The following is a 27,161-nucleotide window of genomic DNA, read 5'->3' as shown; positions in this document are numbered from 1 at the left end:
TAATTGTCTTGTTGGCTGTGCTGAGTCTGTGGTTGCAAGTAGGGATGGGGACTGGGTTAAGGAGGTAGGGGACACAAGGGATGACAACTTTTATATATTAACTAGTCAAATATTTGTTTTATTTTTGTTTAGTCATTTCTCCCCAATGAAGTTTTTTTTTTTCTGTTAGTATGCATATGTGGTATAACTGGCTTTTTCCAGGAATTCAGAAAGATCCCAGGTTACTCTAGTCATACAATGACAGCCTCATCAGGTCACAAATATTTCAATAGCAAAATGGACCTGGCCCTGGAGTCAGGAAGATTCATCTCCTAGAGTTCAAATATGGCCTCATTCATTTCCTAGCTATATAACCTGGAGCAAGTCACTTAAAACTGTGCTTCTGCACCTATAAAATGAGCTAGAGAAGGAAATGGCAAACCACTCCAGTATCTTTGCCAAAAATACCCCAGATAGGGGCACAAAGAGTTGGCATGACTGCACAACTGCTTCAAGTGATAACAGGTGTATAGCTAGAATGCTAAAGTCTATATAGTCAGACCCTTATATTTTACTGAGATAGGAAAGTGGCATAGTGGACTTGGCTTTAGGAGAAATTTGAAATGCCAGCTCTAACTCTTACTACTTGGATGAACCTGAGTAAATTAGTTAACCACTCTTGAACTCAGTTACATCACTTGTAAAATAGGTGCAGTAATAGCACCTACTTCATAGGTTTGTTGTGAGGTTCTATCTGTAGAATGATTTTTAACAGTTCTGAGGGGAAAGTCAAACAGTTGCCTAGATGAGAGAGTCTAAAAATTGCCTTAGTCAGTCCATGTGATTTTCTTGCCAAGAAGAAAAGGCAATTAAGAACAACATTGGTTCAAACTATAAATTAATTTGTGTAATTGCGTAGAGAAGGATAGTAGATGATTATTGGCACTACTTTCTCATAAAATAGGAAGAGTAGAAGGAAGAACAAGTTCAAAGGTCTGTTGTTTATCAGAGTCAAGGAGGTAGGGGAGACTGAGGACAATGCCTTATACATAGTAACTATTCAAAGTTTTGTTTTTTATTTAGTCATTTCTCCCCCATGTTGTCCATTCTCTTAGTCTGCATATGTGATATAGCTGACATTTTCCTAGGAATTCCTAACTCTCCCTTGGCATCTCCCTCCTCCTCAGCACAAGTTTAAGAATTCCAAGATCTGACCTTCTAGAGAGGAAAGAGGATTTCCTGGTGCAGTGTGTTCCTTGGGGAAGGAAGATGATTGTAACTGTTGTTCTTGAGCAGCGTACGTCTTATAGATCTTATATAAAAGGGAGGGGGAAAAGAAAGGAGGGACAAAGTAATAAGGGGGAATGGAAAGAAAAGGGAGGGAATTAATAGAAGGGAAGGCAGTTTGAGGAAGCTGGTGGTCCAAAGCAAAACTCTAGTCAGGAGGGAAAGGGAGAAAGGAAAAAGCAAAGGGGGAGATGGGATGGAGAGAAAGACACGGAGTGTAATCATAACTGTGGAATTGAATTTGATGAACTCTCTCATAAAGCAGAAGTGGATAGCAAAATGGATAAAAAAAACCATAATTCTATAATATATTGTTTACAAGAAACATTCTTGGAACGGATGGATGCACCCAATTGGTAAAGGTAGAAGACTGGAGTAAAATACATTTTACTTCAGCTGAAGTTCAAAAAATAAAGCAGGGATAGCAATTCTGATCACAGACAAAGCAAAGGCAAAATTAGATCTAATTAAAGGAGTTAAGGAAGCAAACTACATCCTGCTAAAGAGAACCGTAGACAATGAAGTAATATCTTTACATATAAACATATATGCACAAAGTGATTTGGCATCCGCATTCTTAGAGAAGTTAAATGAGTTATGAGAAACAATAGACAGAAAAACTCTCCTACTGGGTGACCTCAATGTCCCTCTCTTCTGAAGAAGAGCAACCTAACCATAGAATAAAGAAGAAAAAAAATAAAGGAGGTAAATAGAAGTTTAGAAAATTTATAGATGATAGAGCTCTGGAGAAAACTGAATGGGGATAGAAAGGAATATACTTCTTTCTCAGCATTACATGGAACCTTCACAAAAATTGATCATGTGCTAGTCCATAAAAACCTCACAGTACAATGGAGAAAGGCAGAAATAATAAATGCATTCTTTTTAGATCATAGTGCTATGCAATAAAGAGATAGAGTAAAAATTAATTGAAAATTAAATAATCTAATCCTAAAGAATAAGTGGGTCAAACAAATCATAGAAGCAATCAATAACTTCATCCAAGAGAATAAAATCATGAGACAACATACAAAACTTATGGGATGCCGTGAAAGCAGTTCTTAGGGAAAGCTTTATATCTCTGAATGTCTGCATGAATAAAATAGAGAAAGAGGAGATCAATAAAATGGGTATGCAACTAAAAAGACTATAAAAAGAACAAATTTAAAAACTCCAATTAAATGCCAAATTAGCAATACTGAAAAACAAAAGAGAGATGAATAAAATGGAAATTAAGAAAACTATTGGACTGATAAATAAAACTAAGAACTGATTTATAAAAAAACCAATAAAATAGATAAACCTTTGGTTAATTTGAAGAAAAAAAAGCCAAATTACAAGTGTCAGAAATGTAAAGGGTGAATTCACCACCACCAGTAAACAGGACATTAAAACAATAATTAGGAAATATTTTGCCCAACTATATATTTCAATATCTTTGACAAATTATTGAAATGCATCCACATTTACCAAAATAATAATTGCCCCAGAGTAAAAGAAAATAAAATACTTAAATAACCCCATCTTAGAAAAAGAATTGAATAAGCCATCAGTAAACACCTTCAGAAAAAAATCTCGAGGGCCTGATGGTTTTATAAGCAAATTCTATCAAACATTTGAAGAACAATTAATTCCAATACTATATAAACTATTTGGGAAAGTAGGAGAAGAAGTTGTTCCAAATTCTTCTTATGACACAAATAAGGTACTGATACCTTTAATCAGAAAGAGGCAAAATAGAGAAAGAAAATTATAGATCAATTTTCCTAATGAATACAGATGCAAAAAATTTTAATAAAATATTAGCAAAGACATTACAGCAACTTATCACAAGAATAATACACTGTGATCAAATAGCATTTATACCAGGATTGCAGGAATAGTTCAATATTAGTAATACTATCAGCATAATTGACCATATCAACAACAATACTAACAGAAATTATATGATTATCTGAATAGATGCAGAAAAAACTTTTGAAAAATGCAATAACCATTCTTAATAAAAATAGTAGAGAGCATAGAAATCATGGAGTTTTCCTTAAAATGATAAGTAGCAACTACCTAGAACCATCAGCAGCTACTCTATATAATGGAGATAAGCTAGAAACATTTTCAATAAGATCAGAGGTGAAACAAGGATGTCTATTATCACCACTGTAATTCAATGTGGTTCTAGGAATGTTAGCTTTAGCAATAAGAGAAGGAAAAAGAAATGGAAGGAATTAGAATAGGCAGAGAAGAAGCAAAGTATCACTCTTTGGAGATGCTATGATGATATATGTAGAGAATCAACTACTTTAAATAATTAACAATTTCATCAAAGTTTCAGGATATAAAACAAACTCACATAAATCATCAGCATTTCTATATATTGCTAACAGAATCCAACATCAAGAGTTACAAAGATAAATTCCATTTAAAGTTACTATGAGAATTATAAAATACTTGAAAGTCTACCTGCCAAAGCAAATCTAGGAACTGTATGAGCAATATTATAAAACACTTTTCACACAAATAAAGTCACATCTAAATGATTGGAAAAAAAAATCAGTTGCTCATGGATAGACTGAGGTAATAAAATAAAAATGACAATTCCACCTAAACTAATTAACTTATTCAGTGCCATACCAATCAAACTACCAAAAAAATTGATAGAAGTAGAAAAAATAATAGCAAAACTCATCTGGAAGAACAAAAGGTCCAGCATATCAAGGTAATTAATAAAAAGAAATGCCAGAAAAGGTGGCCAAGCCAAACCAGATCTTAAACTGTATTGTAAAGTAGCAATCATCACAAGTACTTGGTAGGACTAAGAAATGGAGTAGTGTATCAGTGTAATAGGTTGGGTACACAAGATACAGTAGTCAATGATCATATGGCTTGATAAACCCAAGCACTCCAGCTTCTGGGACAAGAACTCACTATTTGACAAAACTGTGGGGAAAACTGGAAAATACTATGGCAGAAACTAGGCATAGGCCAACATCTTACACCATATACCAAGATAAAGTCAAAATGGTTAGATGATTTAGATATAAAAGCTGAGACTATGAGCAAACTGGAAGTAGGGAATAGTTTACTTGTCAGATTTACAGAGAACAAAATTTGTGATCAAACAAGAGATAGAGAGTAGTATGAATTGTGAAATGGATGTTTTTGATTACATTAAAATGAAAAGATTTTGCATGCACTAAAGCCAACGCAACCAAGATGAGGAGGAAAGCAGAAAACTGGGAAAGAATTTTTACAGTCAATGTCTCTGATAAAGGCCTCATTTCTAAAATATTTAGGGATTTGGGTCAAATTTATGAGAATGCTAGTCATTCTGCAGTTGATAAATGCTCCAAGGATATGAACAGACAGTTTCAGAGGAAGAAATCAAAGGTATGTATCATCTTATAAAAAATGCCCTAAATCACTTTTTATTAGAGAAATGCAAATCAAAACAATTCTGAGGTGTCACATCACACCTATCTGATTGGTAATACTACAAAACAGGAAAATGTAAATGTTGGAGATTTGGGAAAATTAGAATACTAATGCATTCTGAGTGAAGTTTTGAACTGATCTACTATTCTGGAGAGTCATTTGTAATTATGCCCAAAGGACTAGAGCAGATGGATACTTAGCCCCATTCTCTTGTGTCCCTGTTGATCCCCCTTATTTTGAAAACTTCCTCAAAAGGTTTTTGGGGTTATGGAGTTCCTAAACAATAGACTTGGCTTGCTGAGAATTTACAAATATATAGAAATTATCTCTAAAGACTGGTTTTTATACCAGGACACATGTAAATTTGAGACATTAGTCCTGGTGAATTTTTCCTTAAGCTGTGGTTAGGGAAACTTGCCGTTTGAGATAAAAACTTATGGGACCATAAATGATTTTATTTTGAGTTGTCTAATGGATCACAATATTTCATCCATAATTAATAGTCAATAATCTACCATGTGAGAGAAATGCCACTAGCTACTCAGAGAGAGTGGGAGGTTCACATCTGGAGATGTTGAGAGGACACTTTTATCCTCAGTCTAAGATAGGATCCTCCTGGCACAATTTTCCCATTGTGTTCCTTTGAAAAGAAATATTACCCATCTAGCTATGCCTAAATCTGGCTATGAGGTGAAATCAACCAATATTGTGCCTGCTTTATCATTCTATAGTGAATTTCTATAATCAGAGCATGTGGTTAGTAAAATATATAAGCACTATACAAGTGTGTGAGATCTTGTTGTTTTGACCTGAATGTGTAGTAATGTGTAGAATGCCATATCTCAAAACTACTGAAATTAAATCAGAAGTATCTTCAGATTTGTTTGGGAAGAGAATTTCAGTGCTATCACTTTTATTAGAGGGAGGTAATCTATTTGATCTAGTCATTAATTAAGTGTCCCCCTGATGGGGTTAGGACTCTAAGGGCCTCCTTGAGCTCCCCTTCCATCTTCCCACTTGATCCTGCCTTTCTTACTCAAAATCTCATCTTCCCATTTGTTCCAGCAGTCTCTGGAAGCCCATGGGTTTTTGTTATCTCTGTGCCCACGTCTCTGTTGCACTCCCCACCCTTGATCCTATCAAAACCTCATTTCCCCAGGCTGCTGACCCCTCCTATCAAGATCCTCCCTAGGGTCTATCTACATTCACTCCAAGGTACCAGTCATTCCCATACTGCCCCTATCAAGACTATCCCTGGGGTCTCAGACTAGGTGGCAGCAGCTGGATTCTTCTGTCAGTCTTTTTCTGTATTTAAGCTCCATCTGCCTCCATGAAGGTGCTCAGATTCAATCCAGGTCATACTCTGTCTAGCTGAGATTCTATCTGGTCCGCTTGTGAATACAAGCATTACAAATGCTCAGACTCCTTAAGAGTCAACCTAATGTGGTGAATCTTTAATAAACTTTGTTTTTCTTTGGCTTTAAGAGGGTTTGAGTTGAATTCATTTGAGCAGGACCTGGAATGTTGGTATATAGGAGTCCCCAGCACCCCTGAACCTCAATGCTCCCAAGTCTTTTGTTATAATTGGGGTAAAAGTCAGTGTCTGCCAAATTCATTTGTGTAACTATTGAACCCAGGGGTGGAAACTGTCTACCTGCAAAAGTATTGTTACTCCCCAATAGCATCTGATGCTCCTAAAGGAATTGGAACCAAAGTATAAGCTTAGGAAAGTAACAAGATCAGATAACCCTGTATGTCATTTGTAAATAATTCCACTGAGACTCTTGCTTTCTTTTTTTGTTTCTCCCCATTCTGACATCACTTTTACTGCTCACACTTGCTTGTCAGATTTTTGTCTTCCAGACTACAGACCATTAACCTATAGTTGGTAGCAAACAAATTACAGTTATTATTATAAAAATCATAACTCCCTTCACAGGCATGTCATATTTTCAGAATGTAGTAAAATGCCATTTGTATTCTAGACACAGAGAGAATGTAAGGAAAAACAAACTACAGATTGATCACCTTTGTGGAGAAAGAATAAGAGGGAATGGGCAGCCATTTATCCTGAGTGTGCTGGTGCCTGTGGGATTTTGGTTAATGCTGGGCTGGCTAACAAGCTTTGGGGTAGCAAGATGCTGAGAGCACTAGGAACTGCTTAGCTTTCTATAGTGTTAAAACATTTCTGCTAATCGTCAGAAATTTTTTTCTGCACATACAAGAGGCTACACAAGTTTATCAAATCAAGTAGTAACTGGCAACTCCCAGACAGACTAGATTCCCATGTCCCCAAGGTACAGAGTCAAGAAGACAATCTCCACATCTAGAGAGCCCCATTCTTTACAATGTTATAAACTAAAAGTCTCCTTACTCACCTAAATGATGAGATATAAGACTTAAAGTGGACTCCAGAAGTTACCTGGTACTCTTCATGCAGGTATGGGACATTCAGTAATAATCTCCAGCAATGAGGAGAAATTACCATACAACTGGCCCCTTGAGCCAAAGGTTAACACAGTTAAGCTAGAAAGGTCCCCATCTACTTCCTCATATCCTACTCAATCTTAACACTCTCTTAGACTGGCTTTGGTCACTATTCCTCAACTTAAACTGCTCTGTTCAAGACATCTAAAGATGGTTGAATTGCCTAGGTGATCTTCTCAGATCACATGGGTTTAACTATGCTCTGCAGATGATTCTCCAGATCTTCAGGTTCAGCCATCTTCTCTCTTCTGAGCTCTGCTCCCCATTCAAGAACTGCCTTTTGGACACTCCCACCTGGATATCCAATAGACATACTCAAAATAGAACTCATCCTTCTCCCTAAACCCATCTTACTCTAACCTTCCTGATTTCTCTTGAGGTCATCACAATTTTTGACTTACCCAATTTCACAAATTCACAGCCATCTTTCTACCTCCACTCACCCTTGCCACCTTCCATAACCAATGAGTGGCAAGTCTTTCCAAGTCTAACTCCATAGCACCTCTACTGTCCATCTGCTCCTTTTGACTCAGAGGACTACCACATTATTTAAACCATCATCCCCTTTTGCCTGGATTGTTGTGATAATTCCCCATTATGTTCTTCCTATTTCCAGTCTCTGGCTCTAAAATCCATCCTTAATATAGATGCTAAAATATTCTTCCTAAAGCAGAAGGTGGAATCCTGTCATTTCCCTGTTCAAGAATCTTCAGTGGCTTCCTATTCATTCTATGACAAAATGTAAATTCCCCTGTTTTGCATTGAAAGTACCAACCTTTTTGAGACATTTCACTTTTCTACACTATATTTGCTCTAGCTTTTAGTCAGATTGGCCTTCTTGCTGCTTCCTGATCGTGATATTCAGTGTCCCACCTCCATTCTTTTATAGAAACTGAACTCCGTATTTCCAATGTTCTTTTTTGTATTAAATTTTATTTATTTTCAGTGTTCTACAATCATTACCATGTAACTCAGATATTTTCCCCTCCCCTCCTTCCCCCCTTCCTCTTCCCTCCCTTCCCGAGATGGCATACAGTTCTACACATACATTCCCATTAAGAACATTTTCACCATACTCAAGTTGCATAGGAGAACTTAAATGAATGGGAAAAATCATGCAACTAACCAAAACTTAACACAAAAGAAAATGATTTGCTACATTCTGTGACTGAATTCCATAGTTCTTTCTCTGGATGTGGAAGGCATTTTGCCTTAAAAGAAAGACCATTGGGAATTTTTTAAGTCCTTGCATTGCAATGAAATTCTAAGTCTACCAGAAAAAATCCTCGCATATTGTGGTTGTTGCTATGTACAAAGTTCTCCTGGCTCTGCTCCTTTCTCTCAGCATCAAATCATATAAGTCTTTCCAGGCCTCTCTGAAGTCTTCCTGTTCATTTCTTATAGCACAATGGTAGTCCATCACATTCATATACAACAATTTATTCAGCCATTCCCCAATTGATGGACACTCTTGATTTCCAGTTTTGGCCACCACAGAGTGCTGCTATAAATATTTTTGTACATATGGGACCCTTTCCCATTTTTATGATCTCTTGGGGATATAGTCCTAGAAGTGGCATTACTGGGTCAAAGGGTATGCACATTTTTGTAGCCCTTTGGGCATAGTTCCAAATTTCTCTCCAGAATGGCTGGATGAGTTCACAGCTCCACCAACAATGAATACTGTTCCAACTCTCCCACATCTTCTCCAACATTTATCATCTTCTTGTTTCGCCATATTAGCCAATGTAATAGGTGTGATGTGGTATCTCAGAGTTGTTTCATTTGCATTTCTCTAATCAATAGTGATTTAGAACATTTTTTCATATGACTATAGATATCTTTAATTTCTTCCTCTGAAAACTGCCTGTTCATATCCTTTGACTATTTATCAATTGGGGAATGACTTGTATTCTTGTAAATGTGACTCAGTTCTCTACACATTTTAGAAATGAGGCCTTTATCACAGACACTATTTGTAAAAATTTTTTTCCAGTTTTCTGCTTCCCTCCTAATCTTCATTGCATTGGGTTTAGTTGTGCAAAAGCTTTTCAGTTCAATGTTCTTTTGATACCCCCTCCACCTTCTAAACCATTTTGCTTCTTTCAAGTTTCAGCTCAGGAACCATCTTCTTTGGGAACCCTCCCCTGCTTCCCCTGCTTGTTAGAGTTCTCTTCCTTCTTAAGCAGCATCCCCTAATTACATGTAAGTTTCTTATAGGCTGAGGTGTTTTTTTTTCTTTGTAATTTCAGCCCATTGCCCTGGCCCACAGTAGGACTTTAAAAGTGAATATTCAATGAAATTGTAGGGGTAAGAGTCCTGGATTTGGATTCAGGGAACTGTTCCTCTTCATGGACATTAGCTTCTTTCTCTATAAAATGGATTAAATGATATTTAGGACCCCTTTAACTGTAAGTCCTCTGAGTTCCCTCTGTAAAATGGAAATAATGCTTGCACATCGTAGGGTTCTTGAGAGGAATGAATAAGATAGTTTACATGAAGACCAAAAGTATAAGTAAGAGGAAACTGCTGTTGCTTCTGCTGCCACTGTTATCACCATCACCACTGGTAGATGTGAATGAATGTGAGAGAGCTTTGTAAACTGTCAGGGTGTAGGCAAATGTAGGTATGGTTTATCATGGTTACCTTTCCACTACAGGCCTTATAACTATCCTGGCAGTCCCCCTCCCATTTCTTTCCTTCTCTCTCCTCCTCACTTATTCCCAGGGGAGGTATACCTAGTGCCAGCAAAGGCACCTGTAATTGTTACTCTGGAAGCAGAGACTTTTCAGTATAGGAAATTAATAAGGAGACAGGAGAGCTAAACAAGAACATGTAGCACTCAGGGTAGGAAAGACAAGTTGAACCCTTGACCAAAGCTGCCCTTTCCCCTTCTTCTCCTTTCCAAACAGTACTACTTCTTTCCTTCCTGGAGAACTTCTGAGTGACACAGGTTCCATTCACTGGACCAAGGTCCCATTGTTAGCTGCAGAGAATCTCTTTCAATCAACAAAGGCCTTTTTTCATGAAGTTTTTGGTGTTAGGCAGAGTAGAATATCACAGGTTGGAGCCCAAGATAGACTTCATGGCCTCCCCCAGTGTTTTCCCTACTTTATGTAGCAATGCCTACCTTTACCCCTTAAAAAGTCAAACTCATACCACTTACAGTTTTAGACAATAAATTTTACTGGTTGAAAATTTCAAACATTTTTCACCGTTCTCAAATTATTTCAATTTTTCTAAAGTTAAAGTTTTGTTTGGAATCCAACTTATTTTCTATACTACACAAAACAAATGATGTGAAATATAACAGATAATGTAACATGTTTTAATACCTTTTCCTTTCCTACAAAGATTAACTTTGTGCTTGCACAGAACAAATTCTAGTAGTAAGGACTGGGAAGGACAGTCTGTGTATGTCATGAGCCAATGCTGATTGAGAGTGAGGGTGATTGAACTGAATTCATTGTCAGTGGGAGAAATTTTGCTTTGTCAGCCTCAATTTTGGTGACTGGAAATTTACTTTTATATTTAAAATTTAGATTTATTTATGTCAGAGTTGTACTGAATAGCATCCAATCATTTTGGTAATTTCCTCCCTTTCTACAATCCCTCCTCCCCCGATGAAAAGAATCTCACAACCTTCCTTCCCAAGGTCAGACACAGTCTTCCATTTAGTTTGGAAAACACATCTGAAACCAACTGGCCAGAACTGGAGATGATTTGTAAGGGAAGGGGGAGAAGCATCTTAGCAGGACTGAGGGGTGGAAAAATGTACCTCTCTACAGGCTCCTTCTTCCTTTTCCCCATCTGATTTTCCATTCCCTGATGCTCTATCCTAGTAGTGGCTATACCTAGGCATAATCTCAGGATTCAATGTTATCCCTGTGCTCTTTCTAGGCCTAACTCATCACTATCCCAGTCAATATTCTCTATACCTCCCTTTAAAGCATGATGCCCTCATTCACTATCTCCACCTCCAGAAATCCCTAAAGCTTTGTAGTATCCTAACACTTAGGTCCTTCACCCCACAGTATCAGTTTCTCTGAGCTTGACCATACCATAGCTTTTTGGTGTCCTGTAGACGCTCTCCTTCTATTCACTATTAAATAATAATAATATTAATCTAATACCATACACATTTCCTATTGTATCCTTCCTCCTCCCTCTTTCCAGAAAGCCATCCTTTATAATAAAGAATAAAAAAGAGAAAAATCAGTTCAGCAGTTTTAATCACTGTATTGAACTGTATTGATTGTGATAATATTTAATGTTCCACAGCTATAATCGTCCACCTCCGCAGAAAAGCAAAAGGTGTTTTTTGGGTCTTCTTAGGGGTTAAGCTTGATAACCATAATTTAGCAGCGCAAGGGTAAAGGACGTCACAGCAGCTGCCATCAAAGTCCTTCCGGGGCGGGATAGACAGAGATGGTAATGAACACAGGAATAGGGTTAGATTTTCAGTAAAAGAATTTCCAATTCCTTGACTTAAGGATTTTGGGCTCCCCCTTGTGGACTACCCAGGTCAAGGAAATCCCCTATTTGGGGACTCAGCCCTGGGAAGTGAAAGTCAAACCCCAGGCCTGGGCTTGGGTACTGAGGGAGAAAGGAAAGACATAAAGGGGCCTGGGGACCCAGAGCAGACCCTGGAGACTCCCCGGGACGCTGCTCAGCACCCGGACCGTGTGGAGAGCTCCGCTCCAGCTGTAGCCCAGGAGTCCGTGCGGCGAGCAGGCGAGTCATAGCTGGGGCACCCGGGTGGAGTTAGGAACCGGGAAAGTGGGGAGCAGGATCACATTTGGAGGTTTAAAGAGGTGTCCCCCTCCCTTTCATCACCACCCAATATTAGGGGAATTCTCTGTCCCTCCCTCCCGAGAAGGAGCACCAAACTCTGAGCCCTGGGAAAGCGGAAAGAGCCCGGACGGTGGGGGGCTCACATCTGAGCCCCGGCTCTGCCTTGTACTGTCCGTGTGACCCTGGGCAAGCCCCTTCATTTCTCTGTGCCGCAGTTTCCTCATCTGTAAAAACGCTGAGGTTGTACTAGAATGGTCCCTATGGCCTCTAACAGCCCTGATTCCAAGAGCCCATCAATCAGGCTATGACTGGGAACCTGCTGAGGAGGTTAAGCTAGGGGTCCCTCTGGTAGGGAGGGAAGTGATCTTGGATAAGGGATAAATGGTAGACTTGACTGAAGGTGGTGCTTTTTATAATAATATCTCTCAATGTTATAATATAATTATATATTATTGTTTTATTAATAATATAATAATTGTAAAAATATTTCTCATTCTTTCACAGGCCCCAACATGCAGCTCCCTGCCCTGAGATCCTGGGCTCTTCTCCTCCTGACTGACCTGATCCTGCTTTGGTTGTTGCAGGGACTACTGGGAATTCTATTCCCTCCAGGGCTCCTTGTTCTCTGGCTGGAGGGGGCTTTTCGATTGGGAGTTCTGTGGGGGGTGCTAAGTTTATTGAGGGGGCTTGGGAAGGTAGAGGAACTACTGCCTATCTTGTGCCTGAGCACGCCCTTGTTCCTGTCCCTGAGGACCCTGATTCCAGGAGGCTTGAGTGCCCCACCTGTGCTTCTAGCCTCAGCCCCATGGACCTGGCTGCTGGTGGTTTATGGAGGAGTGAGACTGGGCTGGGCTGTGTGGAAGGTCCTGAGTCCCTCAGAAGCCCCTCCCTCAGCACAGGAGAAGGAGCAAGTCCAGGAGAATAAAGCCATGATGTGGAGGCTGCTGAGACTGTCCTGGCCTGATTTCCCTTTCCTCATTGCTGCTTTCTTCTTCTTGGCTGCTGCAGTCATAGGTAAATGGACAAGGTGGGAGTGGGGCTGGGGTAGAGCATTAATCTAAATGAACATGGAAAAGGATCATTGATGTTGCTCCCTGTCCATCTGCTCATGCCCTACCCCAGGTGAGATGTTCATCCCCCACTACACTGGTCGTGTGATTGACATCCTGGGACAGGACTTTGACCCTGATGCCTTTGTCACTGCCATCTTTTACATGTGCCTCTTCTCCTTTGGAAGGTCAGTGACTTGGTAGGGGTGGGAAGAGGTGGTGAAATCATACCTATCTCCTTTAGGGCCCTGCCACTTATTGTCTGTGTGACCTTGAGACAATTTCTTTATATTTCTGGCCCTCAGTTTCCTCATCAATAAAATGAAAGAGTTTTGATTAATTATCAACAATTCTATATCCTATGACCCTGAGGAGATTCCTCATCACCCAGACCAATGTAATATACATTGTATCTCCTAGATTCAGAATCTGCACTGCCCCCCCCCCCGAAAGGCAGGAAAAAGATCTCTCCCACTAGACTTGGATCAGGGAATGCTACTTTTTTAGATCCTCCTACTCTGAGGTAGGACCTGCCCCCTCCAGGGAGCACCCATTCTAATGAGGGGATACATTTTCCATCTCTGGAAAGTTTTTTCTTTTCTGTTAATGCAGATGAAGTAACTTGTAGTCCTAGAGCTGATGGAGGAGACAAGGGTCAGACGTTAGACAAAGGTTCAACAACATGTAAATGTACTCATTCAAGTTTTTACTCACTCAGAAGTAATTACTTAGTGTCAGAAAGTGGAATCATTATTTTTTTTGTAGTAATTTCCTGCCTTCTCTGCCGGGATAGAGAAGATGTGGTGTGTTATCTGTTCTCAGGGACCTTCCTGGCTCTTTTAGATATGCAGTTTCATTTTCCTTTCAGTGGCCTTTTAACTTAGACTATAGTAGCTGTTGTATGTATTCTTCTCTCGATTCTATTAATTTAATCTTCCAATGGTTTTCAAAAGTCTTCCATTGTTTCCCAGAACTGTATTTGTCATTTTTTACTGCACAATCTTGTTCCATTGCTTTGTTTTTCAGTCATTCCCCAGCCAGCAGGCCCTCATTGTGTTTCCAGTTACTGGTAACTATCTTAATTCATTCTAAACCCTTAGTCAGATTCATTTTCCAGGAACTAAATTTTTTATTACATCTTTCATTTCCTAATTTAAAAAAAAAAAGCAAACCTTTGATCCTACCTTTGGCTACAGAGCTCTTTTAGCTCACAGTGTGATCCCATTTTGCCTTTTCTTATGTCCTGCTTCTTCCCACTGCAAATTCTCTGCCCCAACCAGATCAGTTTCCTTACCTTCCCTTTGTTCCTTCTCACATCTGTGCCTTTCAATGAGTTAATTATTTACTTAAGCATTTATTAAGGACTTATTATGTGAGAAGCACTGTGCTAAGCAATGGGGATACAGACAGAAGAAAAAGAGTCCTTTCACTCAAAGAACTCACATTCTAATGGGAGAGACCACAGGTATAGAAGGTTTCAGCTGCAAATCAGATGGAAAGATCCTTAGATACGAATGTTTCTTCTTTAGTGTCATTTCCACTGAAAACGTTCACCTTTTGCTAATGAACCATGTGAGAGTGCCAAGGACATTGGGGGCAAGGACTTTTGCCCTTTAGTGGTTATTAGATGGCTTTAGGACCTACAGGAGCAGTTTTCCAGGCTGTCTCTCTGTCTCTCCCTCTCTCCCTCTGTCCCTCTCTCAGTGTGCCTAGCTGCTTCAGCAAGGTTAGCCTAGGCTGTGAGTAGCAGTTGTTTCTGGCCCCTTCTCTTCAGGAGTTGTGTCCCAAAATGATGGCCATGTTGACTGACCTAGAAACAGGACTGGTGGTTAGGGGTCTGATGCTTCTGTGCTCATCTGGTGGCTGTTGATCAGCCATCATTGCCGGTTGTGATGAAGAAGAGGGACCCTATCTCCATGATGATTCCTCTCTTCATGAATAACTTCAGGGAAGCTGCTCTGGTGGGTAAGAGAGAAAGCTCTTCCCAAGGCTCTTAGGTCCTTGTTCATGCTATCATTTTATCCCTGCCTTAGATGCCTTCCCCCTTTCTGTTGACCTGTCTAAATCCTGGCCACCTCAAGTCAAAATCCATTCTTATGAAATGGTTTGTGACTATCTTGGTCACCTTCTTTTCTTAATTCATTTCTTATCTAATTCATGAATTTTTGTACCATTTTGCATACAATTTGTAGTATATTGTAACTGTTTGCAAAATCCATAAATAAATTGATAAATCCTTGAAGGTAGGAATTAATTTTCTCTGGGGTTAACATGACACTTTCCCTTTCAGAAGAGAGGAAAAAATGTCCCTATATGATGTGGTATCATTTCTGGGGGATTGTTCATGAAAGTATGTAGCTCTTGATGTATGAAGATTTCTATATTGGTGTGAGGCTGACCCATTAGCCAGAAAATAGTTTAATCCTGTCACTTCTCTGTTCCTGCTCATAAGAGAGGGAAAAACTAACACTGCTAAGTGGGCTCTGGGTAGGGTTTCAATCTCTCAGGCAGGACTGAGTTGAAAGAATGCACTTGGAAATTTATGTCGTCTTAGCTCTATCAACCAGACTTACTTGAATTGAAGTTAGTTTATAGGAGCTTCTTTTCACAGAAATCATCCCATTCTGTGCTCGTTTTTGCTTTTTGTTTGTTTTGCATTTTCTTTGGCAATTAGTCTTGTTTTCTTTTAGCTTTTCACTAAAGGTTAAGATATAGTTAGGTGGTACAGTGAACAGAGAAATGAAATGAGTCTGGAGTCAGAAAGAACTAAGTTCAAATGCAGGCTTATATACTTACTAGCTGTGTGCCCTTGAAAAGTCACTTAACCTTGGTTTGCCTCAGTTTCCTTAACTGGAAAGTGGAGATAATAATGATATCTACTTCCTTCGATTGTGTTGAGGATCAATTGAGAGAATATTTGTTAAAGTACTTTACACAGTTCCTGATATAAATTAAATGCTATATGAATACTTCCTTTTATTGTCATTACTTCCTGTGAAAATCTTCGATGTCTTTGGTGAACTAACAGGAAAAAGGGTTTGTTGCCTTTTGTGTATAGAGGAGAATCTTTAGGGACATGCTGGCAGTGAATCAACCAATCTAGGACTGACAGTACCAGGAAAATTGGGGCAGAGAGTGAGAATTCAGGCAAGATAATCACATAAGTTGGGAGGAAGAGGCAGAGTCCTTTTCCCTTTCTGATGGTGCTATCTCATCAACATATTCCCTTCCCTTCTCCTAGAACCTCAACAACCTGCAATGGGTTTTTGAGCTGAACACAAAACAGGTCCTCAGCATGTCTGTGAAATTAAATTCTACTGCCCTCCTTCTTCCATTTGGGTTTCCCCTGTCATGTCTCCCCTATATCTCCATCCACCCATTTTCCTACCTGTTCTTTTTGGTGCCATTTTCCCTCTGTTTCCTTCTCCCGTGTCCTCTTTATATCTCTTCCTCACTTGTATCCCCCCTTCTCCACTTTCTCCTCTCTCCCTCATCCGTTCTTCCCATGACTTCAAAGGCTCACTCTTTCCCAACTGTATTCTTCCTCATGATTTTGTCTTACTCATCCCCCAGCTCATTATCTGCTGGCTGCAGAGGAGGCATCTTCACCTTCATCCTCTCCCGAATCAACCTGCGTATTCGGCAGATGCTTTTTTCCTCTTTGCTGTGCCAGGATCTCAGCTTCTTCCAGGAGACCAAGACAGGTGGGGTTCAGAGCCTGGATCTTTGGTTCATCTGGGCCTTTCTAACTCCTTTGGGTCCCTTTCATGTCCTACAACACTCCTCTTTCCATAGTAGAATGTACATTGAGCTGAGGCTCTGTAAGAATGAGTTGTGGTGACCTTATCTGTGTCCCTTAAGTAGTGAAGAGGAGGCGAGGGGCATAGAGGTTGTTCTTTGAGTTTTGATGACTCCAAGGGTGAGCTGCTCCAACTGTGGTTTCCAGGTCACCTGTCCTATTCTGCAGCATATCCTCATTCTTTTTTCCCCAGGGGAGTTAAACTCACGCCTGTCTTCAGACACCAACTTGATGAGTCGCTGGCTTCCTTTAAATGCCAATGTATTCCTTCGGAGCCTGGTAAAGGTCATAGGACTGTGTGGCTTCATGTTCAATCTCTCACCTCGACTCACCCTTCTCTCCCTGCTTGAAGTGCCCCTCACTATGGCTGCTGAGAAGGTCTATAATACCCGACGTCAGGTATATGGGCAGGAGCACAGCTTACAGGAGAGGCATAGCCTGGGGCTGGTGGGATGGCCTGCAGAAAGAGCCTTGGGAAAGAGAATGGGGATAAAGTTTGGCGAAAGAGAGAGCTGTGACTGAGGTGAGCAAGGTGGCTCCAATAGAGAGTCATGCTGGGCTGTGTGGTGGAGGCCTCCTTTGCCTCACTCGCCTTTCTTCTGATATCTTCTCCCCAGACAGTGCTGCGACAGATCCAGGATGCAGTGGCAGAGGCTAGACAGATTGTACGGGAAGCAGTGGGGAACCTGAAAACTGTGAGGAGCTTTGGAGCAGAGGAGGATGAGGCCCAGCGCTATGAGGAAGCCTTGGAGCACAAGCGGCAACTACAGTGGCGCCGGGACTGGGAGCGGGCAGTGTATTTGCTCTTCAGGAGGGTGAGCCAGGCAGGACAGCTTAGTGGGACGTGGCCAAGGGGGCTCAAGGAGATTAAGTACATCCCTCGGTGATGCTGCTCTCAGCCTCTGACCGCTGATGTGTGATCCTCCTTCTTCCACTGTTAATACTTTGGTCCCCCCTTTCCTAATCACTATCTTCCCCACTGGTCTCTGCTTGTAGTAAGATGGATAAAGATGGCTAGCCTCATCCTCAACCCATTTTCCCGTTCTTCCTCAGGGTCTTCATCTGGGGATGCAAATATTAATGCTGAATTGTGGGCTAAGGCAGATTTTGGCTGGGGAGCTCACCAGGGGAGGCCTTGTCTCGTTCCTGCTCTATCAGGGGGATATGGGGAGATACATGAAGGTAAGGCAACAGACTCTTGTTCTGTCTTTATTTCAGTTTCAAGTTTTTCTGGGGGTGAGGTGCCAAGTTTTGAAAGATTTGTTTCCCATATACCTGATTCTGTGTGGAGGAGCAATGGTGGCTCTGTAGCTCTGTTACTGAAGAATTAGGTCTCAGTGGCTCTAGGGTATGACTCTGTGTCATCATATTTCTCTAGGCTCTGGTGTACATCTGTGGGGACATGGTGAGCAATGTGGGTGCTGCAGAGAAAGTTTTCCAATACTTGGACCGTGAGCCTCAGATGCCTCCTCCTGGGACACTGGCCCCTCCTTCCCTTCATGGTTTTGTGGAATTCCAGGATGTCTCCTTTGTCTATCCCACTCATCCAACCAAGCCCGTCCTCCAGGTGCCTGAGATTGAGAGGAAACCCAGGGTCCAGTTTTGTGATCCTCCACTTTCTTATACTTGAAAGAGGTGGTGGGGCTGACCCTGGTCTTTAATTCTGATTTTTCTGAGTCATGAGATGGTGATTACCTCAAAGTGAGGCAGGTCTTAATCCATTTCTCTCATTGACTATTGCCTCCTTTCTGCTTTCCCTCCAGGAAATGACATTCACTCTGCACCCTGGGAAGGTGACAGCCTTAGTGGGGCCCAATGGGGCTGGGAAGAGCTCAGTGGCTGCATTGCTACAGAATCTGTATCAGCCCACAGGGGGCCAGCTGCTGCTGGATGGGAAGCCCTTGGTTGAGTACCAGCACCAATACCTGCACTCACAGGTGACCAGGGATAAGGAGGAGAGGAAGATGAAGTTGAGGAAGGAGACACTGGGAGAAGTAGGGTGGGTAGGCCTGGGGAAGAGAGAAAAAGATTTCTTCTCTTAAAAACCTGTGGAGTAGGGAAGGGTCCCTTGGGCCCCTGTCCTGGGCTAACTCACCAAATGTCCCCTTTCCACATAGGTGTCTATGGTTGGGCAGGAGCCTGTGCTGTTTTCAGGGTCTGTAAGAGACAACATTGCTTATGGACTGGAGAGCTGTGAGGATGATAAGGTGAAGGCAGCTGCTCAGGCAGCTTGTGCTGATGGATTCATTGCCAATATGGAGCATGGACTGGACACAGGTACCTTCATCAGTCTTCAAGACTGTGACAATGACTGTCTAGATAGAAAGGAATTTGACCATTTCCTAATGAGATCATTAGGGTGCTCATGGGCACTAACTCTAAAATTGGCATTGTTCCATGTCTTTCCTTCTATTCCGCGTCTTCTTATTTACATAAAAGTATTTTGGGCTTACTCACCCAGATTTTTTGCCTAGAAGACCACATTATTTGCATGAAATGTGATGCCACCTCTCCCTGGATGGCACCATTGAGCATATATCCCTATGACTGTTAATCTGATATGAGGAGAAATGGCAAAGGGTAAGAGTGCAGACAAAAGAATGTTTCTTCTATGAATGAATAATCGTAGGACCCCATCTTTGAGGAAAGGTATATTCTCTGTCTCTTCAGCTGTGGGGGAAAAGGGAAGCCAGTTGTCTGCAGGACAGAAGCAGTGTGTGGCCATCGCTCGGGCCCTGGTGCGGAATCCCTGTGTCCTCATTCTGGATGAGGCCACTAGTGCCCTAGACATGGAGTGTGAGCGGGAGGTAAGGATAGGTCCTGGGGAAGGGTCAGAACTCTCAAGGCAAATGAGGTCAAGGCCTGAGCCACATATGGTAGTGGTGTTAGGGATAGGCAGAGCTGACAAGGGCTGTGGGGGGAAAGGGAGATGGGGAAAAGTAAGCCTAGGTCAGCTGTCTCCAGGATTTAGGATGATAATGGAACTGGAAAATGAGGATAGTAGGGAAATTGGGAGTATTCTGGGGGGATGTTGAATATTGGTGGTTGTGTCTCTATGGTTCTGTCCCTTTTATCTTTGAAATCCTGCCCTATTCACTGGCTGTCACATTTTCTTTATTATCTTAGGTCCAGTAAATAGTGCTGGGTTAGGCATGGAGGTTTTAATGTTTGTTTCTCTAATGCCCAGCCTTCCTTCCCTCAGCTTCAAGAGAGGATGCTGCAGGGGAATAGGACAGTGCTGATGATTGCACACCGCCTGCAGACAGTGCAGGCTGCTGACCACATCCTGGTGCTGGAGAAAGGGAAGGTGGTGGAGCAGGGAACCCACAATGAGCTCATGGTCCAGAGAGGCCTCTATTATCGCCTGGTGCAGCGACAGCTTGAAGATTGAGTCCCTGGTGGAAGGGGGTGGAGCTTTTTATACAGGTTTGGAATTGGGTCAGTGTCTCTATGATACAGGGAGATCCTTGCTCTGAATGACTGTAGCTTGGTCTCTTGTATAATAGCCACTGTAGCTGGGGAGATGATAGGGCCTTGGACAAGAGACACCCCCAGGAATATCCCTTTCAAGAAACAATGTTGCTTACCTACTTCTGTTGAGAGTCCTGCATATCTGTGTGTGGGCATGCCAGTCAATAAAACATTTTTCTATGGATGAACATGATGATGAGGAGAATTAATGATGTTAATGGCAGGCTCTGTACTCTTTTGGAGAGATGATCTGAATTGGTCTTGCTGAGCTTTCTTATGGTATTAAGAGTTGTTTTTATTGCAGGTTCTCAGAGAAAACTCAATGTAGGGTCCTCCAAGCTGTCAGTGCTCTCAAAGTGGTCTCATCAAGGGCAAAAATTGTTGCCCCCTCATCATAGCTATGTAATTTCCTGACATGGGGTTGAATCTGAGTCACATAAACAAAATTCAGTTTGGAAAATAAAAACTCAAGAACATATTGGACAATAATCAAGGAAGTGAGCCTAGTAGAAACAGGTCTCAGACTATACTACAAAACTGTAATCATCAAAGGTGATTTTGTACTGGTTCCGTCAGAAGGACAGATTAGGTACAAAACAAGATAAGCTCCAGATAAGCCTTAGACATAAAGGGTGGCCTCATAAACAATGAGAGGATCAAGGAAAAAAAAATTACTTTCTGATGTATGGAAAGGGAAAGAGTTCCTGACTAAACAATGGATGGAGAGGATCACAGGAGGTTAAACAGATAGTTTTCATTGTATGATGTTAGGAAGTTTTTGCCTATGTAAAATCTCTGCAACTAAAAAATTGAAAAGGAAGGAAGTAATTGGGGAAAATTGTCATGTCATTTTTTTTTCTGAAGAGTGTTATTTCCAGGATATATAAAGAACTTATTCAAATTTATTAAATTAAGAACCATCCCAACCTATAAATGGTCAAAGGATATGAATGACCAGTTTTTAAAGGAAGAAATCCAAGCTCTCAATAGCCATATGATCCTAATTATTATTAATCAGATCAATTAAAATTAAAACATTTCTGTGGTTCTACTGCTCTTCCATGCAACTGGCAAAGGTAGTAGAAAAGGAAAGTGAAAAATGTTGGAGAGGCTGCAGCTAAGTAGGTGCAGCAATGCACTGCAGGTGTAGCTGAATGTTATACAGCCCCTCTGGAAAGTCATTTGGTAATGCGATGAAAAAAAATCGTTAAACTCTATACCTTTTGAACCAGCAACACCACACATGTGCACATATCCTAAAGACTTCAAAGAAAGAGGAATAGATCCTATATGTACAAAAAAATTTGCAATAACTCTTTTTTGTGTAGTAGCAAGAACTTGAAATAGAAGAGATGCCCATCAGGGAATGGTTGAAAAAAATTGTGACGTGTTAATATGATGCAATGCTCTATTATAATTACAACGAATTAATACATGCATATGTAGCTATAATTGCAATATAATTACAAAGTATTAAAATGCATTTAATACCGATAAGAAAACTTAGACCTGAGAAACTGAACTAATTCTCTACTCACACAACAAGGCGGCATAAAGGAAACTAGACTCCAGATTCCTGAATACCAGCCCAGAAATCTTGCCTTTACAACAGGCTGTCTCTCTTGGGCAGTATTTTACTTTGATCCTTTTTAAACAGCCAGCAAACCAAAGAGGCAGAGCTGACATCCAGGAGTGGGGGAAGGATATATTTCTAATTTAACTATGTATGTTTGATCTATTCTAGAGTTTTTACCCACGCATAAGCCTCACCCAATGAGACTACGAGATGCTGAAACGTCAATGGTTACTGAGCCATCTGCTTCTTGAAGGTTCCTATTCTGGGAAAAAGAAATTCATGCTTTCTTTCAAAACCAGGGACTTCCCAATCGTGGCCAGTCCTGGGATCTGAGTCCACCTGAGATCCCACAGATCTTGGAATTTTCTTAGCCCTGATCAAGAGGAGGCAGGGAAAGAAGGGAAACTAGAGAAGGGGTGCTTAATCTTTTTGGTGTTCTTGTGGTTATGGCAGTCTGATGACCTTTTGGAAATGCTTTAAAACTCTCAAATAAAATAGAGAATTACAAAGAAATCCAAACATATACAAGGATGTGATTTCCCACACCCACCTCCTCCCCACCCCCCATCCACCTGCCAACCCCAACTGGTTCCTGTTACCAGTGCCCCTCATTGAGGGGTAAGTCATTTATCTCCAGGCGTCATTCCTAATCCAACTTTGCGAGATCGCGCCCGTCTATACCGGTTGGTTTGTAAAAAGGTCCCGGGACCCTTTGAGGAAAGGAGCCAGACTTGGAAATCAAGGGAGGGGGCAGTGGCTTTGGGATCTTCAAGGCATAGGTAAACTTGTGTCTGAGGATATATGTGGGGCTGGAACTGAGGAAGGGGGACCAAGCCTCATTATTAAACAGAAAAGGTTCAGAAGTAATGTTTCCTTGTTCAGCCCATTTCCCGTCCTCCGCTTTCTTTTCCCACTTCTCCGGGACTCTTGAGCTTAGGGTCTTCTGGGATAAAATGTACAGATCAAGGAGTTTGTCAAAGACACGGGGTAGCTGCGGGCTGTGAAGTCGAGAATACCGCTTTCCCCGAGATTTTCTTCATGTTTCTGGTAAGCACCTCCTTCTCCTGACATTTCCCTCTCTCCCCACCTTTCTGTTTCTCTTTATTTCCCTACCCTGCTTCTCCCGCAGAATCACAGCCTGTTAGATTCTGTTTTACAGGTGAGGTAACTGCGGCTCAGAGAAACGAATTACCCTTCCCAAGGTCACACAGCAATGACCTAAGGAGTCCCCTGCCTCCACGTGCACTGTACTTTCCTCTCTAATTCGCTTCTCTCCTTTCCTGACTTTTCTTGTTAGAAGAGGGAGGCTTTTCAGTTACATGAGGGAAGGAGGGAGGGAGAAAGAGGTGAATGTCTTTCAGCTAATGACTTTACCGAACTTCCACTCCCTAAAGAAAGTAAAAACTTGAATTCTTGATCTTTCTTGTCCTACGATAGGATAAGGAGAGGGCTAAGCTGGTTGGGAAACAGTACATTGAATCTTGTCAAGTTTAAAGGCTATGGAGCAGACAATGGTTTGAATTTGGTGCCCTCTGCTGGTCAAACAAAACCTACTGTTTGGACCTCTGTTCAGACAAAGTTCATGTCTTTGAAAGAGGATCGTTGGGCCTCTGTTTCCAGAGACAGAAGGGAAAGTACCTGTAGTGAGACCAAAAAATGTTTAGCTTCTTAGCCTTTATGCCTTAATTTTGCTTGGGCAGAAGTTTTTCTGTCTCCCCCTTTCCCTTGTTTGGTAAAGATTTCATCTCCTCTCAGGGTCTTTGAAACAAATTCTCTCTCTCTCCTCTCTCTCTCTCTCTCTCTCTCTCTGTCTCTCTCTCTCTCTCTCTGTCTCTCTCTCTCTCTGTCTCTGTCTCTGTCTATCTCTGTCTCTGTCTCTGTCTCTCTGTCTCTGTCCCTGTCTGTCTGTTTGTCTTTCTGTCTGTCTCTCTTGTCCAAGTGAAAAAAAAGATATACTCTTTAGTATTCAGGTCAGTCCTTTTTGACTTACTGTGGAATGTGTAAGCTGTAGGTCTAAGACTTATTTCTGCTAGACTTCTGTCTACTTTTCCAAGCACTTCTTATCAAATATGGCATTTGTTCCTAATTAATGTATGTTTTTAGGTTGATCAAACATTGAAATATTGAGCCCTTTTCCTCAGGGAGTTTACATTCTAGTAGGAAAACTAACATGTATCATCAACTTGTGGATAACACATAGCTGGGAAGGATAATTAATACTGCCCATGTCAGAATTAGAATTCAAAATTGTCTTGACTGACTAAAATATAGGGGTTTAGAAAATTAATTTTATAAGCCTATAAGATGGGAAGACAAACCTGGATAATGGTTCATCTGAAAAAAAAAATATCTGGAAGTCTTAGTGAACTGACTTCCAGCTTAATGTGAGACAGCTGTGTGCTAGGATAGCCAGAAAAGTTGATGCAAACTTGGACTGTGCTCACAGGGACAAAGCATTTGGGAAATGGGGAGGGATGGCTCTGCTGTCCTCTACTCTGGCCAGACTGCATCTGTCTTACTACATCTTACTCTAGATACCACATTTAGGAAGGACATATGTAAGCTGGAGATCATCGAGCCAAGGGTGACCAGAATAGGTGAAGGGCATTGAGTTCATGCCATATGAGGCCTGGTTTGAAGGGCTATTTTCTTGTCCTTCCGCATTGTTCTCCATACAGCATCCAGTGGTCAGCCCCATGATTGCTCTTCACCCAAGAATAAGTTGTCAGAAGAGAGATCTTGAACTAATGATGTAATAGACTCTTGAAACAACAGTTTCAAAACAAAACAACAGTTTGGTCATGTTCCCGATTACCAGGCTCTTCCTCTCAGAACCAAGTTCCATGAAGAGTTGCCTAGGGAGGGAAAGTGAATAGACATTATATAGCACTTAATATATGCCAACAGTGCAAAGGGTGTTTTATAGTTGGGTTCGTATAATTCCTGCATTCATCTCAGTAGATTTATCATTTCTGTAGCTATTTGAATGCAATTCCTTTTTTCTGGCTCTTCCTACTGGAATTTGTTGGTACAATAGTGAAAAACTGATGGTTTACATAGATTGAGTCTATACCTTTTGCTGAGTTTACTAATTGTTTCAATTAATTTTTGGTTGAATCTTTATAGTTTTCTAAGTAAATCATCATCACATCATCTGCAAAAGTGAGCATTTTATATTCTTTTTGCTTATTTCTTTGATTTTTCTTTCTTATTTTATTGCTATAGCTAGTATTTCTAGCACTACGTATAATAGTAGCAATGATAATGAGCATCATTGCTTTATATTATGTGAAAGGCCTCTAATTTTCTTATTTTCTCTATTACACTTAATATTAACTCTTGGATATAGTCAAATATTGGGTACCTAGGTGGCACAATAGATAGAGCACCAGGTATGGAATCAGGAAGACCTGAGTTCAAATCTGGCCTCAGAAACTTACTAGTTGAATCAGTTAGGACAATTAATCCCATTTGTCTTAGTTCCTCATCAGTAAAATGATATCAAAGAGGAAATAACAAACCATTCCAGTATCTTTTCCAAGAAAACCCCAAATGGGTTCATAAAGGGTTGGACATGGCTGAAATGACTGAACAACAATATAGACAAATATTGTTTACTATAATCAAGAAAGGTTTATTAATTTATTTTCTTGAATTATATGTAGAATAAATAGAAACAGGTACTAGATTTTGTCAAAAAGTCTTTTGATCATCTATTAATGTAATAATGTTTATTTATATTATTGGTTTATTCTTTTTATAGTGTTTCTAATGTAGAATCAGCACTTTATTTCTGATATACAGAATAGAGGTGTCAAACTTTCAGTATCTATTATGCCCCAAACAAGATTACAACATAATTGAAAAATGTTTAATGAAATTAAAACAACAAACCAGTACAACATAGATAATATTAATTTGTGGTTTTTAAGGAACCAACTAGTTGACAACATGGATAGAGCACTGGATTTGGAGTCAGGAAGACCTGAGTTAAAAGTCCAGCCTCAAACACTCACTAACTGTGTGATTCTGATCAAGTCATTTAACCTCTGTTTGTTTCAGTTTCCTCATCTGTAGAATAAGGATCATAATAGTTCCTACCTCTCCGGGTTGTTGTGAAGATCAAATGAAGTAGCAATCGTGAAGCATTTCAGACTGTGCTTGACACATAGCAGGTGCTATATAAATATTAGGGGCAATTATTGGTAGTTTGACTTCACTGATATAGAGGGCATGATGCTTGACTATATCTCTTCTTTTTAGCTTGTCTCCCTAGAGACCTTAGGGAAATTCCCTTTGGGTGAGAACAATAACTCCCTTGGATGGGTGGAGATATCTTACATCCAATGTGAGAGTTCATGCACTCCATATCTTATCTGATATATTCTAATTGTTATAACTTTTCTGAGTAATATTTACTGTCTTCTTGGATAATTCAGCTTACTCACTATTTCACTATTTGTGAATAGTGAGTCTTATGTATAGCTGGCATTTTATGGGAAGTAAATTAAGGTTTTGTACATAATCTTGAGACACTCCTTGCCCTTTAAAGAAAAAATCCACCAGAACCTCAAAATAATTTCCTCCAGGCTGATAATATATATTCAGAATATATAATTCTAGTCCTATACATCCTCTCTAAGTATATCAGAATAGCTAGTCTCATGACCCAATTCCTTTGATCTCCCCTAGGTGGAAATCAAAGTCTCTGTTGTTGAGAGGGGTAGGTCAGAGTCAAGAGATTCCCTCTACCTGGATCCCATAAGCCATGTTTAGATAATCTTATATGGATACACATATAATCTGTGGAGCAACACACACACACTCTAAACATGTTCCAAAAAGAGGGAAGGAAATGGTCCTGAGAAAACTGCATGCTCTCACATTGGTAGCCATTATAAGGTAGAGGGGCTGTTTCACAAGCACCTGGCATATGGAAGGCACTGTGAAAAGTACTTGAGATTACAAAAATGAAAGTGAATAGTTCCTGCCCTCAAGGAACTTACATTTTCCTGGGGGTAATACAAGATGTTCACAGTGAACTCTAGCAGCCCACATGGAAGGGAACAGGCTTGAACAGGGACTAGGAAAGATAGATAGACTATTTTGATTTTGGTATTGTGTATGATAGAACTTAATTTTTTTGGATTAATTTGGTTCTTTAAGCAGGGGTGTGTGTGTGTGTGTGTGTGTGTGTGTGTGTGTGTGTGTGTGTGTGTGTGTGTGTGTGTGTGTGTGTTTTCTAGGACAATTCCAAGTACTATACTAGCCTGTTCTGGAGCACAGT

The 27,161-nt window shown here is 40.6% G+C and overlaps 1 protein-coding gene across 3 annotated transcripts; it reads left to right on the top strand.

Annotated features, from left to right (window-relative positions):
* The first annotated feature begins 11,703 nt into the window (after positions 1-11,703).
* Positions 11,704-22,387, top strand: LOC140525906 (antigen peptide transporter 2-like). Of its 3 annotated transcripts, none has more exons than XM_072641679.1 (13): positions 11,757-11,919; positions 12,484-12,993; positions 13,102-13,216; positions 16,602-16,732; positions 17,021-17,226; positions 17,445-17,642; positions 17,881-18,009; positions 18,206-18,394; positions 18,591-18,764; positions 18,945-19,104; positions 19,498-19,634; positions 20,030-20,253; positions 22,043-22,387. In XM_072641679.1, exons 2-12 carry the CDS (start codon positions 12,492-12,494, stop codon positions 20,216-20,218), a joined length of 2,130 nt encoding a protein of 709 aa, XP_072497780.1. In that variant the 5' UTR covers positions 11,757-11,919; positions 12,484-12,491; the 3' UTR covers positions 20,219-20,253; positions 22,043-22,387. The 3 variants fall into 3 exon arrangements, with proteins under 3 accessions (XP_072497781.1, XP_072497780.1, XP_072497779.1); XM_072641678.1 differs by having other exon boundaries at positions 20,030-20,265; XM_072641680.1 differs by lacking the exon at positions 22,043-22,387 and having other exon boundaries at positions 11,704-11,919; positions 20,030-20,486.
* The last annotated feature ends 4,774 nt before the right edge of the window (positions 22,388-27,161 follow it).

This window comes from Notamacropus eugenii, chromosome 2 (genome assembly GCF_028372415.1).
Source record: "Notamacropus eugenii isolate mMacEug1 chromosome 2, mMacEug1.pri_v2, whole genome shotgun sequence".
Lineage (NCBI taxonomy): Eukaryota > Metazoa > Chordata > Mammalia > Diprotodontia > Macropodidae > Notamacropus > Notamacropus eugenii.
This window is presented reverse-complemented; position numbering and strand designations above follow the sequence as displayed.

What these genes read in the sequence shown, in the direction of transcription:
- LOC140525906 (XM_072641679.1), top strand. Translation starts at nt 12,492, where the DNA reads ATGCAGCTCCCTGCCCTGAGATCCTGGGCTCTTCTCCTCCTGACTGAC. An exon ending in CTTCCAGGAGACCAAGACAG is followed by an intron (nt 16,733 to 17,020) that starts GTGGGGTTCAGA and finishes TTTTTTCCCCAG; the next exon opens with GGGAGTTAAACTCACGCCTG. An exon ending in ACCAATACCTGCACTCACAG is followed by an intron (nt 18,765 to 18,944) that starts GTGACCAGGGAT and finishes CTTTCCACATAG; the next exon opens with GTGTCTATGGTTGGGCAGGA.